Source organism: Nothoprocta perdicaria, unplaced genomic scaffold (genome assembly GCF_003342845.1).
Source record: "Nothoprocta perdicaria isolate Ctin4 unplaced genomic scaffold, notPer1 scaffold_41, whole genome shotgun sequence".
NCBI lineage: Eukaryota > Metazoa > Chordata > Aves > Tinamiformes > Tinamidae > Nothoprocta > Nothoprocta perdicaria.
In genome coordinates this window covers 2043790-2059815 of record NW_020455655.1, presented here as the reverse complement: position 1 = coordinate 2059815, position 16026 = coordinate 2043790, and the positions used below count along the sequence as shown (strand labels likewise).

At 38.7% G+C, this 16026-nt stretch overlaps 2 protein-coding genes across 3 annotated transcripts in view; both read right to left on the bottom strand.

Moving 5' to 3' along the window:
* The window catches only part of MYO5C (myosin VC), a 29467-nt gene extending 28764 nt beyond the window's left edge, over nucleotides 1-703 (bottom strand). Inside the window, 1 exon segment of the mRNA XM_026045810.1 lies at nucleotides 613-703. Within this exon segment, the coding sequence (XP_025901595.1) occupies nucleotides 613-703 (91 nt within the window).
* Nucleotides 704-2377: 1674 nt separating this feature from the next.
* MYO5A (myosin VA) overlaps nucleotides 2378-16026 on the bottom strand; it is a 71760-nt gene continuing 58111 nt past the window's right edge. For both annotated transcript variants that reach the window (XM_026045797.1, XM_026045798.1), the window contains 9 exons: nucleotides 13757-13850; nucleotides 12378-12524; nucleotides 11840-11994; nucleotides 11244-11333; nucleotides 10353-10503; nucleotides 8588-8870; nucleotides 7606-7780; nucleotides 6595-6675; nucleotides 2378-5725 (listed from right to left, as the gene is read on the bottom strand). In XM_026045797.1, the coding sequence (XP_025901582.1) occupies nucleotides 5573-5725; nucleotides 6595-6675; nucleotides 7606-7780; nucleotides 8588-8870; nucleotides 10353-10503; nucleotides 11244-11333; nucleotides 11840-11994; nucleotides 12378-12524; nucleotides 13757-13850 (1329 nt within the window). In that variant the 3' untranslated portion in view covers nucleotides 2378-5572. The remainder of the gene's footprint in view (nucleotides 5726-6594; nucleotides 6676-7605; nucleotides 7781-8587; nucleotides 8871-10352; nucleotides 10504-11243; nucleotides 11334-11839; nucleotides 11995-12377; nucleotides 12525-13756; nucleotides 13851-16026) is intronic.

The window sequence follows — 16026 nt, the reverse complement described above, 5'->3', positions numbered from 1 at the left end:
ACACCACACCACCTGCATTCACAAGTAACAATCTTTGTTTTGTTTTCCAAAATTCCCATTCTTACTCAATGTGGACAAGAAAGGAGAGCAGAAAGCAGAATAGTCCGTGATGCAGTGGCTGGGGAACTGCTTTTAAACCTTCAGCTTGCCTTACTGCTAGCTTATCCGACACCTCTGGCTAAAAAAAAAGGCTCAAGGTCACAGGGGAAAGAAAAAAAAAAAAAGAAAAAAGAAAAGAAGAAGGGGGAAAAAAAAAAATCCTTCCTGGAGTTTTAGGCTCTCTCCGGCCCGCCACGCCCGTCCCAACGACCCGTTCCCGCTCTGGGCGCAGCGCCACGCCAGGGCGCGAGCGCCGCGCGGGAAGGGGGGCGGGCGGCCCCCGCGGTGCCCGGGCGGCGGGTTTCAGCAGGAGCAGACGCGGGAGGCCGGCTCCACGTTTTAGGAACTTAACCCTTTAACTCTCCTTCTGAAGCTCAGCGGCTGATGCCGGAATAGATGAAGAGCGGCTCATACCGCACCCCCAGCTCCGCGTTACTCCACTCGGCCCCCTCCCTCCCCTGGCGGCCGTTGCTCCCCTCACGCACCGCCCATTGCCCACCCCCCCAACCACACGGTGGCCGTTGACGCCCCCGCTGCCCCCCAACGCCGCGGCCGTTACCGCCCCCGCGCCGCTCACCTGCGTGTAGAGCTCGGCCAGCGCCATGGGGGCGGCGGGCACCGACGCGGTGGCGCTGGCGCCGCGGGCAGGTGGCCGGGCCGGGGCGGGCCGTCCTGTTGCCCGTCCCTGAGGCTGCAGCCGCCGTCCCGGATGCGGGGCCCGGCTGCCGCCCGCGGGAGCCCCGCCTGTTGCCGGGAGGCCTGGGGCCGCCTCAGGAGCTGTAAGAGCAGCCTTAGGGGCYGGAGGTGGAGGGAGATGGGATACAGGTGCCTCGGCTGGGTACCCGCCGCCGGGAGCCGAGCTGCTGGGAGGCTGGGCCGCCAACACCTGTACTAAAGCCTTCGGAAACACGAGGGGTTGGAGCCATCCTGTCCTCACCCGTGGTGTGCGGTTAAATGCCTTAAAAGTGCTCCCAGGTAAGGTTGGCATCTTGGATAAAACTTTGCTAGTAAAAAATTGTGTCTTACCTGGATGCCAAATCGATTATGAGGGCCGTCTTTCCTGAGCAAATAAAAACCAAAACACTCACCTGGCTGTAGGCCTCCATGAAGGAGTTTCTTCAACAAAACAGAACAAAACCCTCAGAAGGCCGTGCTAAGCTTAGGGCATGGTTTTATACTAGGAGCTGGTCTGAATTTCATATGGCTTCATATGGCCCCTGCCTTCCAGCCTGATCTGTAGAGCTCTGTGATACAGCAACTATGGGGAAGCAGCAATAGATATTTCAGTACCTAGCACAGAAAGTCTATGGTGGTTCAAATCTATTATTTTAATAGCATTCACTTAATGTTTGGTATTAAGAAATCACAACAGAACCATGTGTCAAACAAAAAACTTTAAATATGCCCAGAAATTTAAGTCATGCTCTCAGTATCTGGGTGCGTATTTATACAACACTCAGGTTTTAAACAACTCCCTTTACAGTCAACAATAAACCCATGAGATCATCTGGGAATCTGCTAGCGCACGGTATATGAACTCCGCTTCGTGTTAAAATATTACAAAGTTCCTGGATTTTCATACATTGCTGTGAGCGCTAGATCCACCACTTGCAAACAGACTGTAGAGAGGGACCAACATATGAACACCCTTCAGTTCATACCCAGACCAATTCTTAATGAACATGCTCARGTGGCCAAACCCAGAATGAAGAATTTCTGGCCAATGCCAGAAAGGAAGGAAAGGAAAAAGGCTGGAAGGGTTTCATAAAAAGTCATGASGAATAACAGCTTTGATGGAGAGTCCAGGGAAGGGCAACCAAGCTAAACCGGAATACCCCAATTTAGCCACAGGTTATAACAGAACATAAAGCAGTATCCCAGAAGAAACTACTGAGGACAAAGCTTATCAATTTGTCTAAATCCATGGTATTTTGGAAGAGGTCATTTTTACTACCTATCATATGCAGGAATTCAGAGCATTCATGTGGTRAGCCTATGTGGACCAGCACCAAAGGGAACATGAGGAGAGGGAGAAATGGCAGCTTAAGTGTATCCATAATGGCCAACAGATGGAAAGCTGCCCTAAGAGGAAGTTTGGGACAAAAGACAACACAGTTTTGTAATCCATTTAGTCCAAAAAAAGTCAGTGAAAATTTGGGAGAAGCAGGAGGGTTGCAGGAGGCATCCAGTGGGCCAGGATCCATCAGAAGTGTGACAGCTGTATACACACCCAAAACCCCCAGCCAAACAAATAATCCCCAAACAAAGCTAATTTTACAGTTGTATTTTTATTTTGACATTTTCCAGTGATAGCTATTAGGCTACAGTTTTTATGATGCATACATTTACTAAGTACAACATCAGACACTACAACAGATCAGCGCTCAGGTCATTCTGATAATGTTTTGGTTTTCATCTATGTACTTCAGTGGCATCTAGTGAAAACCTACGATTAAAGGCTTTTTACTAGATGAATTATCAGTATTTTTAAAAAAAAGAACAAAAAAAAAACCCTTTACTGATAGTTTTTGTTTGGTATTTGAAATATGTTCAGTTTAAATCATGTATTATTTTCACATTGCAAATGCTGGTGTTTCCAAGTTGGGAACAGGTGTTACTGGACATAAATCCACTATTCAACACTGGTGTTGATGCTATTTGTCTCTTGTGATAGGTAGGCTAGGTTGATCACTTTTAATGGACTTAAGCACTTTCATATTTCATCCCAGATCAAAGTCTGAGAAGCAATCTGTTAAAATTCGTGWAGAATATGGTGCTCTAAACATCAGAATAAAATAATCACTGGAATAAATATACACCAAACTGAATGAGGTAATTTTTTTGTGCAAAATCTCTAGAATAACTGTATAATTCTAAGGGGACATTGGCAAGTATTTTCCAGCATCTGAAAGAATCTATTATAGCAACAGATAATAAATTAAAATATAAAAGATATGTCCACATTAAAAGAGCATAATCATGATTCAAAGGAAAAAATGTTAAAATAATTTTGCATTAGATTCTATGGTTAAAGAGCTATTAGTCCTAAAGTGAAAGATACTTTGTATTATACACTGACACTAAAATTTTATTTCTGAAAAGTGCATGTAAAATACTGCCATGTAAAATATTAGATGAATTACCAATTACACATTTATTTCAACTTAAAAATATTTTCCTTTAAAACATGTCAAGCAGCATATACTTTTAATGTGATATAAAAGTAATACCAGTCAAACCACTGAGTTTAAGGATAATACCTATAAATTACTAACTACTATTTTTTAAGGAAACAAGATACAATAAGGCTTTTTACAGGTAAACAAACTTTAAAAATAAACAAAAATACATTTAGGCATATGCTTTAATACTCTAATGCTTAAGCATTGGATACTTTTCCTGATCTACAGTACAAACATACTGTAATGCCATTTTTTTTAATAGGAGAAAATTTTTGTAGGTCAGGATATTCTCACATATTTTCTCCTCCAACCTTGCTACTGGATGTAAAGACTTTCCTCGTTACATTCCCACAAGTGCAGTACCCTAAAAAGTCAAAAACCACTATGCCCCACCTTTTACCTTATTTGGAGCCACTTACAGTAGCTGTAGTTTCAGAAATAAAGTAATATCTGATAAAAAAAAAAAAAAAGAAATTTTGATATGCTATGCACAGGTAAATAATCTCAATCATTTAGTAAGACTCATTCAGAGTATTTATGCAGTGCAATAGTAGGTTCTTGAAAGTATCCATGTGGTCCATCAAACAATATGGGGCATATACATTGAAAATAAAATGACATAAGCATTTCAAAATTTTACTTACAAAGTTTAAACCGTCTTTGTTACAGATTTTATCAGCAACCATACAAACAGCCTGTCTACCTCTCAAGTAACTGAAATGTTTCGGTCTGCTTAACAGCAAAAATTTTGCAGGCAAAATGGTAAGTACCTCTAGATTATTTCTTTATATTTTAAAAGAAATTAATGTTCAATTGCTAGTTTTTAGAATACATTGAAAATATTGCGCTCTGCAACTAAGTAATGTATGTGACTTTTACATGTATATTTGAGCCATACACTACAAACTATATGTTTCAAAGTTCAGAATCGGAACCTTAAACAAGGCCTCTGACTTTATTGTTGCACATTTTGAAATGTGAATTCTACATAACAGTTCTAAGGCATGCAAGAGGGAAAAATCTTTATGGTAAGATGTGCAATCACCAAAATAACAGAGTTTTTGATTATGCACTCTGGGTTTTAAAATATTTTATCAGCATGAACAATAGTCAAATGATAGCATCATAGCCAAAACTTACTTGAGAATATTTTTCTTAGCCAGCATTTCAAAGAACATAAGATTTGGGTTACTGCAGAAATTTTGTACCTTCCTTTTTTTTTCCTCTAAATACCAGCATGAAGGAATACATTTTATAAAGTGGCAACAAAACAAAACAGATGATATTAAAAATACAGACTGCTATCTCAGGGGTCCACAAACCAAGAAAAACCYTGGAAAAAAATGCAAAATTTAAACAAATACTAGCATCATGATTGACTTTTGATCATTTGCTTCAGCATACTGTATTTTTAGGTAACCACTTAAAAGAAAAAAACAAAAACAACAATGACAAAACCCTAAACATGTAACTTCCAGTGTGCTACTTGTGCTTAGTTACCATTTTTCCTTTAGAGGTGATATTTGATAACATTTGTAAAGATCCAGTTAAAGTAAGAGACRGAGTTGAACTGTAAACAAGGTTGACAACAAAAAGTGACATCTCGTTTTTAGTGCCTAATATGATACTGTCATACATTAAAAAGAACACAATATGCAGCAGCGATTTAATATGCTTGGTAAACCACAGTACTAACAAACAATCACCTAGGTTATACCATGTAGTAAGCTATAAGACTTATCACTATAATTTATGTCAAACTGACATAAATAAGGAAGTGGTTTAATAAATTATTTTATATATTGCCAGTTTTTGTTTCTCTGTCTCATTTTTTTTACAAATTAAATGTAACAGGCTCCCAAATGACTGTGTATTCTACTACAAAATGCCTTACTTTTAAGTCTTCCAGTTCAGGACAATCATGTCCTTTATTGGTCCCTGCCTACAAGACAATTACACATGGAGTTTAATTTACACTATTTAAATATGTTACTAAAGATCTAAAAATGTCTCTAGACAGATAAGGACACAACTTTTGCCCAATCCCTATTTCCACACTCCAAAAATGTTTGAGTCTTCATAAATGTAGTGRCTTTACACAAACGCTAATATTTCTATTAGCCTTCTATTTGTGGTGCTGTTTTGTAGTTTCCCAGCTACTTTTACTACAGATGCAGGCAAATACATACTGTTTGTCAGAAAAAATTATTTTCAATGGCTCACTATGTTTTAATGGATAAAGATGCTGAGCAACTGAGGTGCTATCCATCACTCATAGCAAATCCCTGGGATCAGACACGTGAGATGAAGCCCAGGCCCAAGCTGGCTGGAATCTGAATGGTTTCTAATGCTAGAGAGGATGGATTAAATGGAAAAGTAACAGGAAAGATGTGCTTAGCATCCATGAGCAATTGAGGAGAGTCCTTCCTGTCTCTCAAACGCATCTGGAAAGATAAGAAAATGATTTCATTAGCATTTAACTCATAGATAAAAATAATCATCTTGCAATGGGGTAGCATTTAATCTATGTGCATAGATATATATGTAAACACACACATACACACAWATTCTATGGCAGCCTGACCTGAAACATTTCTACCAATTGCCATTAAACCGTGGTTACTTCRAGCAGTTTCAATTCTGCATTTCTTCCCATACTAATGCAACCTGAAGATATTTATATTCTCTGTAAAACATAGAATTTGCTCACTCTCTGGTTACTGGATTTTTTTTAGTAAATCAAATTATCTTTKATTTCATTTTTACCTTCCCAATCTTCCTTATTCTGCTAGAAATGAAATTAAAGTTCTGACAGACCAGAAAGATCACCTTTGTTTCATTTCTTTTGTTCTATTGGCCGCTTCTTTGCTGAATTTTCAAAATGTTTCATTTTTATCAAGGTAGTTAGATTACAAGCTAAGTGAGGATCTTCTGAAATGTACACAGGCCTCTGACACAGGTCCAACAGAAGTAATTTTGGCTATACAAATGTTAACACTTGAAAAATGGGCACACAAGACTGTTCACAAAGTTGTATAAGCACAAAAAAAACCACCCCTAATTTTTCTGAAAAATCTCACACAGATAGATTATCTGTAACATTTTTTAATGCAAGTCTGGAGGCAATAAACTGAATACTTTAATTTTTAAGTCTGATATTATCTTTGCAACACAAGGAGAAGCAAGTATGTCTAAAAAGCCTAGTTGACTTGAGATTACTGAGTATGTTTGAGGACATGACCTGTTTGGATCATAAGCAAGTTTCATAGAACTAGCAAAAGTTTTCTTTTTTTGAAAGAAAATATAGCCATACCTGTATTGTACGTATAAATGATACCAAGACTCTTTCTTCAAACTCATTAACAGGAGTATACAAATTCAGAACTTTTACAATCTGTGAAGAAAAGAACCAAAACATTCTTAATTTCATTTTATTGATGAATCAACAGGTACATCCATGTTTCATTATCATCTTTTTCATATTTGCAAATATCTTTTTATTAGCTACTTTAAAATGGAAATTCCTTACTAACATTCATTCTTTTCTGCTATATTGATTTGTATCTATTTAAAGTTATGATATAAATTTGCCTTCTTCAGACTGTGTGTTCTTTAAAGGCAGGAACTTTTATTTTTACATCTGTGAAAAATGCCAAACTGTGAAGAAACAGATGACAGATAATTCATTATGTTCCCACACCCACTAGAAACATGCTCAATTTCTCTGATTTTGATTCTGTATTTATGACCTTCCCCTGCTTGCAATTCAAGAGAGTCTTGTGACTTCACTGCATTTTAAGAGAGTATTATTCTYAGAGTAGAGCTAAAACCAGTAGAGAAAACAACTGCAACACAAGGCTTTAAATAATAATATGGGCAAAACATTTATAGCTTATATAAACATTTTTCTTTTAATAAACCGCTCTTTTTAACAAAGCTAAAAAAAGAGGTATGTAGAATAATAACTTCAAWGAAAAACTCACTGATTTGCCAGTAACATGAATTTCTAAATCAAAATCATTGTTATAATCAGTGCAACTTCTGACACCACATCAGCTGTCTTGTTTCCTGAGATATAGTTGGTTTGGTCTTTTTGAGGCTAATGGGTAGAGTAACATAATACTTTTGTATACAAACCTTGAAACAAAAGTTCTGTGTGAATTGCCTATGACCCTAATTGGATACTAACTCAGACGCCAAAAAGATAATCCCAGGCAAAGCTGCCCACAGTGCAGAGATGTCAGCAAAGATTTCTTTGTGAGCAGCTTTCCACTCTCAAAAAGTGACAGTTAAAAAAAAAAAAAAAAAAAAAATTTTTGATTACCTGGGCAGTAGTCAAAGCATTGCACATTGAACAAATGGCTTCTGCATCTTCATCTGTTTTCTTTTTCACTTGCAACAGCTGTGCAGCCTGAATGAGAGGTTCCAGTGTTTCTTTAGCCCCACTATTCATCAAATTCTTATCACGTAGCCATTCTTCAAGTTGACTCACATTGTATCTGTATAAAGAGACAAGAGTATCAAGACCTTAGTGTTTGACTATGACTAAATCAAAACAGACTTCAATTTTTCTTTCACAGTGTTTTTTTCTTTGTCTATATATAGTTTTCCTTCACAGTTGTGATTTCTTGCAATTTTAAAATAATTTCCCTTTCATTTAAGGAGGAAAATTTGAGTTTTAAAACAGCTTAAAATGGTGGCTGAAGTCTTCCACTAGACTTGTTCCCCTGATCCTCTTACTAGCAGGAGTGTTTTCACGAGTATGTGATGACAGACAAACAAGACTTTGTCCATATAACTGCACAGTGAGGCTCTTCAAGATCACCTGAGGCACTGGAATGCCTTGGCTAAATTCCTTGGCATATGCTAGGAGAATTCACTGGATAACTGATGCCAGAGGCAGGAATACAATAAGATGGCTTTATAGCAGGAAGCAGCAAATTACAGTATGCCTGAACACAGCAGGCATCCCCTGAGCTGCCAACCTATGAAGAACACAGCAGGCATGTTTGCTATTCCTCCCTAAAAGCTGAAGAAGAAACTGTCAACATTTCAGCCACAGTTCTGGTTCCTACTTGTAAACAAAGTATTTTTGTTTTGCTCCTTTCAAGTTTCCTTGGAAGACAGAGCAGAACCTCTCTGAAGAGTTCAACTGAATCCCTCAGAATGAGTTTAAAAACATCTGCAACTGCTTGTGTGTGAAATAATGTTTGCAGTGTATTTGTCATTCCACCAAAATGACTGTCTGCAATATCAAGAGTTCCCTCTGATTTCCAGAAGCACATTGATGAAAAGAGCTGTCTTACCTTATCTGCATTCCTTTGCTCCATGAGCACATGTCCTTACGCAGGAGGAGATTATTAAGTGTCACAGCCCCAATGATATAGAACATCTGCTTGATAACCTGCTTGATCAGCTCTGGATCCATTCCATGCTGGCACATCACCGAATGGAAAGAATTCAGCTGTCGAATTATAGAGTCCAAAGTGTAGGTCCCTTCATCAGCAATGCTCGACGTTCTCTTCCGCAGCCCGGTTGGCTTCACCCCTGAGACACCCTGGATAGTTTCATGCTCCAGCATTCCTGAAACTGTATTAGGTTGTGAACATTATTACAATAATCAAAAGTTAGCTAGATCAAGATGAGCTGTGCAAACCAGCAAGAGTTAATATTTACTCACATTTAGTATCTACAGGAAAAGATCAGGCCAGGCTTTTTTCTAGTCACACTATGATTCAGAGCAATCCTCTCAGTGCCCCCTAATGTTCTGCAAAATCTCTGCTTGCTTGTTTTTCTCAAAGATGCCAGCATGTGTATGTGAAAGAAAGGTCTGACCGCAACTCAGCAGAAGGGTGAGGTTAGCAGCAGAGAGCAAACCAAGAGTGTGCCATTCTTCTACGTGGTGCGATTGGAAAATGTTAACAGAAGTTTGTGTGCAAGTACTGTACAATGAGAAAAAATTGTACTTTTTATGAAGAATTCTCTCTGAGTGTGAGCTTTGTCACTGCTATTTCACTGCTGATTGCTGTGTAAAGTGACAGTCAGCTACATTTTCTCCATGTACATTATGAATTCATACGCAATCAAGTCCATTCTTTCCAAGGACAGGACAACAAATGTCAGACTGTCCTAACAGTTCAGGTGCTAACAAGATAAATCCCTTTATTCTGTTACTGTCAAAAGACCTAGCCACAGTTCTTTTTCTTCTAATCCAGCCTGTTCATAGAATCATAGAATGCCGAAGGTTGGAAGGGACCTCAGAGGTCATCGAGTCCAACCCCCCTGCTCACGCAGGGTCACCTAGAGCACGTGGCACAGGGCTGCATCCAAGCGGGTTTTAAAGATCTCCAGAGAAGGAGACTCCACAACCTCTCTGGGCAGCCTGTTCCAGTGCTTTGTCACCCKCACAGTGAAGAAATGCTTCCTTAAGTTCCTGTGGAACTTCCGATGCTTCAGTTTGAAGCCATTTCCTCTAGTCCTATCCCTGCCCACCCTGAAAAGAGGCTGCCCCCCTCCTCCTCACTGCCTCCCTTGAGGTATTTATACACGCTGATCAGGTCCCCCCTCAGCCTCCTCTTCTCCAGGCTGAACAGACCCAGCTCTCTCAGCCTTTGYTCATAKGGYAGATGTTCCAGGCCCCTGATCATCCTGGTAGCCCTGCGCTGGACTCTCTCCAGCAGCTCCACATCCCTCTTGTACTGGGGAGCCCAGAACTGGACGCAGTACTCCAGATGTGGCCTCACCAGGGCTGAGTAGAGGGGGATGATCACTTCCCTCGACCTGCTGGAGAYGCTTTTCTTAATGCACCCCAGGATCCCGTTGGCCTTCTTGGCCACCAGGGCACACTGCTGCCTCATGGKCAACTTGTCGTCCACCATGACACCCAGTCTCTGCGGGACTGCTCTCCAGCAGGTTCAGTGCCATCCTTGTCATTTATAAACAGAGTATCAGCAAAACTATTACCAAAACTATGCCATGGAGGAAGAAACACATAACCAAGCATGTTACCACCATCACAAATGTCCTTTTGTTACTATGCTGTGAAGTTTAAGGAATGAATCTTTGCCTTACCTATCATTGGTTGCAAAACATTTTCCAACACTCTGACAAGTTGTTGGTAGATCTGAATAGCCAAGTCACTCAGTACTTGTCTGTATTCAGCTAAGTCAAAATTAGTGAGGCAGTGTTCATTCTGACGAGGTGTATTGTGCTTCATGAATCCCTACATTCATAAATAATAGAAACAAATGCTTCAATGGAACACAAAACCATTACACAACACCAGTATTTATATTTTTTCCTCACACTGACAAATGATACTTTCAAAATAATATTCAAAGTACTTCAAAACTGTAATTTGGAAGGTGCTCTGATTGCTACTAATGCTGGAGAATGCATTTCAGTTACTAAATAGGCAATGGAAGTTTCAAGTCAAAGAAACAGACAAATGACACAGGAATAATATTGCTAACTTTCCGGCACCTTCTCTCCCATTGCAGCATGAACAATCTTATCTGGCTACTATCTGCCAAAATCCTACTTAAGTCTGAAGAAAGAATTAGGCATATGATAGCTTTCAAACTTAAATCTGCAAATTTTCAAACTTAAATCTGCAAAAATTAAGCTAAAGTGCTTAATATTGCTGTCTACATAGGAAGCTCGGTGTATCTGAGCACTAAGTAACTCAGTGCTATGAACCTGATTTTTCTGCTTAATCTGCATTAGCACTATCAGGAGCACAGTGCCATTTAGCCTATGGCCTCCTAGCCTGTGACCAGGGGACACTGCTTTAAATCCTACTTTCSTGTGCTTTCTACTGAAGTCATYGCCATCATTCCAAACAGTGTGGCTRTTTTCAAGCAACTGCAACTAGATTTTGAGATATTACAGGAATTTATTGCAGCGTAGTGTTTGCAATGATTTTATGAAGTGGAAGAAATAAAAAAAGGGAGCAGTTCCTACCTCTTCTCCACTGTATTGCTTCAAACAGTGCAAAAATCGGCAGGTGTTAGACAGCCAGAATGACACAGTTTCAAAGTCATCACCTCTTTTCTGGAGATTAAAAAAAGAAGAAAAAAAATCAATAGAGACTGGTAAAGAGAATGAAATAATAAAACACTGGGTAAATAATTAAGTACTTCAAACCCACTTTCTTCTAGTAGCTCCTCAGCTTCTCGTGCTTTGCCAAACTTGCTATATTTCAGGAACAGACTTAAATACAAGGTTTTTAACTCAATCCCATTAACGCTCCCCATTTTCCTGATTCTTTAAGAACATTCAAAACYGGATTTCCTCCACTGCTATGGCAGTTTTGTGTTGTAGAGATCCATGCTAGCAGCCCTGTGCAGAAACCACAGGTCAATGTAGTAGGCATGACAACTGCTGCAAGAAGAGCCCAGCACAAAAGTCAGTAACAAGGCACAGCTAGAAGGGGCAATGGAAAGGAATTCCCCTTGGTTTGGTGTCATTTAGGTCATAATCATTGTGACAGCCTGACAAGGAAAACAAAACAAGCAAATTTCAAGTAATAATTTCCTAAACAAAATGGCCAAACTAACCTTTAACACTTTCTTGATGCCGTTGATAGTAGATGTCAACAGTGACCTCACTTTTTGGTCATCATTGAGGTAATCTGCGTGGCGTACACACATGAACAAAATATATGCTGGTAATCCTGGAATCAGGTTGACAGCYACACCACGGGGTTTCAGCTCTTGGGATGAACAAACACACATTATTTTGTTAATTGCAAAGAGTTACCTGGGGTAATTGCAACCTCCCAGTGAAACCTAATAACAAACTAAGAACAGACTAAGAAGCAAACAGGAGGCATTTTCTTAGCAAACTGTCAGAACAGAAGAAAACATAATTGCTAGCTAAAAAATATGTGGACACATCTATAGGTGTGTCTGTATTGATCAAGAAGTGAGATTATGTTCTCATAACAGACATGTAATTCAGTTTAATATATAAACTGAACACTGTCAAAATTAAAGGACACATCTCACAATGCAAATTCTAGATTCTTACAGTTATTTTTTAAAATTTTCAGACCTTTTTGGAGCAGACAAGGCTGCAAACGAGAAAGAGATTTACCTAAAATAAGATTCTTGACAAGTTTTTGTTCATCCTCCTTCTTATATTCTAACATCCCTTGGAAGTCCTTTTCCTTCCGTGGAATGTTAACTGGACGAATAGGTTCGTCAATGATTTGTCCAGGTGATATGTTCTCCATCTGGCCCACTTCAGAAGGGAAAAGGAAAAGAAATGATGAAATGCTTTCCAGTGAAGAAATGAAAAAATCCTTTCCAGTAAAGCCAATTTTTGCCACAGCAAACACAAAAAAAACTTCTTCTAGGAAGAACTTAGCTCAAAACGGTTATTTTGGCCCAAGAACTATTTTTCTTTGGTTCCAGCCACCATCTAGTAACAAAACAGTCTCTACACAAGACGACAGATTCTTGATAAATGTATCCCAGGTTGGTGTTCTTCCTCYGAAGAACAGTGAAAATGTGGGAATTATGGAAATACTGCTGATTTCTTGAATTTTATCACAGAAAAGCATAAGGGCCAAGAGACAGCAATTAATCACAGCATCACGGATTAGTACAGCAGAGGTCAGTGTTAACTGTCCTGTAAAACATAAGTATGCTTCCAGCTTGACCCATGTTACTTCAAATCTTGCAATTCAAAACGTTTTCAAACATAGCTCCTTTCTAAGGAATAACAAACACAGACTAAACTATGTTTTCAGGAACATTTTCCCACTCCATACTGTAAAAATTAATATGAACATTACTGTGATCTTGTCCAGAGAAGCAACCAAACAAGATTACCCAGCCACTAACTTCAATCTTAGTACTCAATAAAAATGCTTCTGAAGGATTATTTAACACAGATTATTTTAAAGMAAATTATTTCTTCAACTTTATAAGACTATGAATCATTTTTAGCAATTAAAATGACTTTACTTATCCAGAGGCATAATAAGCTCTCCGTCTAACCAGTCCCAAGGTCCTAAAGCTTCTCACTTTGATGCACACAGAAATAAAATATGCCTAGTTGTACATCAGGGATCTCATGTTCATGTTTGGCCAGCAACTGGGAAGGAAACGCCAGGCAGCAAAAGACAACTGCAGCATTCGCGGCTCCAGCGATACAGGAATTCACAATCAAAAGAAAACTGGGAAAAGTATTTTTGCCTAATTCACATTTAGTATAGCTTTTGTCTTGACAAAAGCAGGTGACATCTTTGAGTACACAAAGAAGTCAGGAAACACTTTCTTTGAATATATTTTCAATATATTTATAAAGATACACATAGGTTCTGAGTGGATCTCCTGTTTTGGGATCAATTAAGAGAGACACCATGAAGACCACAGGCCTCAGCTGCGCCAAGGTAGCCAAGACGGATGGATTCAATGACAACGCGTTCACAAAAAGCAAAACAAAATCTCTGCATTCTCTCAAAGTACCTTCAAGTTCACCAATCTTCTTAGCAAATACTTTCAACTGTTTCTTCAGCTTGCGAACAGTTTTGTCTTGCTTTTCAAGTTGTTCCATTAAATCCTGCAAATTAAGGTGAGAGAAAAATTAATGTCCAAGAGAACAACAAAACTAGTTACAGAGACAGAACCAGCACTGTTAGAATTACAGGACAGTGAGGAAAGCTGAAGAGTAGTGCCATCCTATGGCTGAGGTTTGCAAGCTGGAACAGTGCCTATAACACAAGTCAAATATTACAAATATTATTAAGTTATGTGCAGCATGAGAAAGGCAAAGCAGTACATTCTGCAGATATTCAAAACTAGGTCAGTTCTTGCAGTGAGTAGAAGGCATTTTGCTGCAAATACACCTCCCTAATGACTCCTCTCTGCTCTTCCAAATGCCTCAGTGAAATTCTTTTCTTTATTATTTAACAGCTAGCCTGTATTCTGCACCACTTGTTCATGCTTTTAGGACTGACATCTTATTCAGACCTATCTATATTAAGTGAGTACAAAAGAAGAATCTGGAAAAAGAACATAAATTATATTTAAATGTACTCAAACACCAGGCATCCAAACACATGACATTTCTCACAACACTGCCACCTCCCTGCTCCTTGCTGTCGTAACCCTTCCTTACACTGAAACAGTTCTCACAGGAACCTTCCTTTCACTCCGTACTTGAAGGATATCTAGTATCTAAGAGTCTTAGTATTGCAATATGGTGGCATTTTTCTTTCGAAGGAACCATTCCAGAAATCTAACTTGGAATATTTCTATTATCAATGGTGGTAAATTAATGAAATAATCACATAATTAGAAAATGGAAAGCCTTTACAAAGGATGCCAAACCTCAAGCTCGAAAAAATCTGAAAGCCGTTTCAGAATAAGGGGTTAAAGCAACTTAAAAGAAAAATGCTCTTTTTGTAAACTGGATTATTCATGACACTGAAGCCAATAAGGTATCCYGAGTTCTCTGCATCAAAAACTTCATTGGGGAACCACAACTTTATTAAACGTACTGAAAAATGTTGGTGTAGTATTGAGAAAAAAAAAAGAATTAGGCATAAAAATGCTTTCAATCACATAGTAAAGAGTTCAGAACCTGATACAATGTACTTCAACATGAGATTGCGGAGCTGCTGAAAAAACAAAACCAGGGCATACTTCATATTCCAAATAGTAGTAAAAATTTTTAGAAAGTAAATTATGTTAACAACATAACTATATTCAGATATGCCAATTTCTACTAAAATAATAATGCAGAAGTGTGGTTCACTGTTTTGAAAATATTAGTGAAGAGATTTGATTTCTGAAACATAGTAAGTTCATGAGAAAGAAAAACTTCTCTCTCTAGTTCTTCTAGACAAAATAAACAAATTTCACATCTCATYAATATTTCAAATCTCATAAATGATATTCTTTCCAAGATTAGGTACAGTACAATCTCTATTTGCTAGCCTACCTTTAATTATTGTGGAAATACTATTTTYCCCCCATAATTTCCTATTTGTCCTGCAAATTTTATGTTTATGAAAAATGTTAATTAAAACCTCTGATTAAGTGCACTGCAAACAGATTTGCGAACAAATTCAGACTAGGTGCAGGCTGCTCRTGTTTGCAGACATTATTCTCCTTGATAACTGTCTAACTATTTTGCTGAGCTGAACATTGTATCAAAGTTTTAAAGAAAAGAGATGAATCTGAAAATTTAGCATCTTTTATATCACATATCTCTTCTTCAAGGCATAAAGGCATTTTTAATCCTTAGAATTCAGAAAAAACACTTGATCACAGTGCAAGACTTATATTAGTAACAAAAACGGTGCATCAAAGAGACACTAGGAATACACARAGGACACTCAAATTAACAACCAAAGCAGTGAGGGAAGAAGTCGGCATCGTGAAGCGCTGTCCTTGGAGAGGGAAAAGGCAGAGGCAGCCTGCTGCTCATTAGTGCTCCAGAAACAGCAAACAGGACAACAGAGACACAGGATTCGTATGATCTACATACAATCATCCGTCTGTAAAGTGAAATCCGGTACGACTGATACTTCTTGGGATCATCTGCATACAATTCCTCATAAAACTGTGAAAATAGGTACAGGGTTGTTTTTCTCCTTCCCTTTGCAATACTGATACATCAGTAAGCACTGTATGAGTACAAGCAGCTAACAAACAGGGTCAAGATTCTCCAGTTCTTATATGTGGGGCGCACTCCAGGTTCTTCTAAAGAGAAGCTGATGTCATTGGGTTGC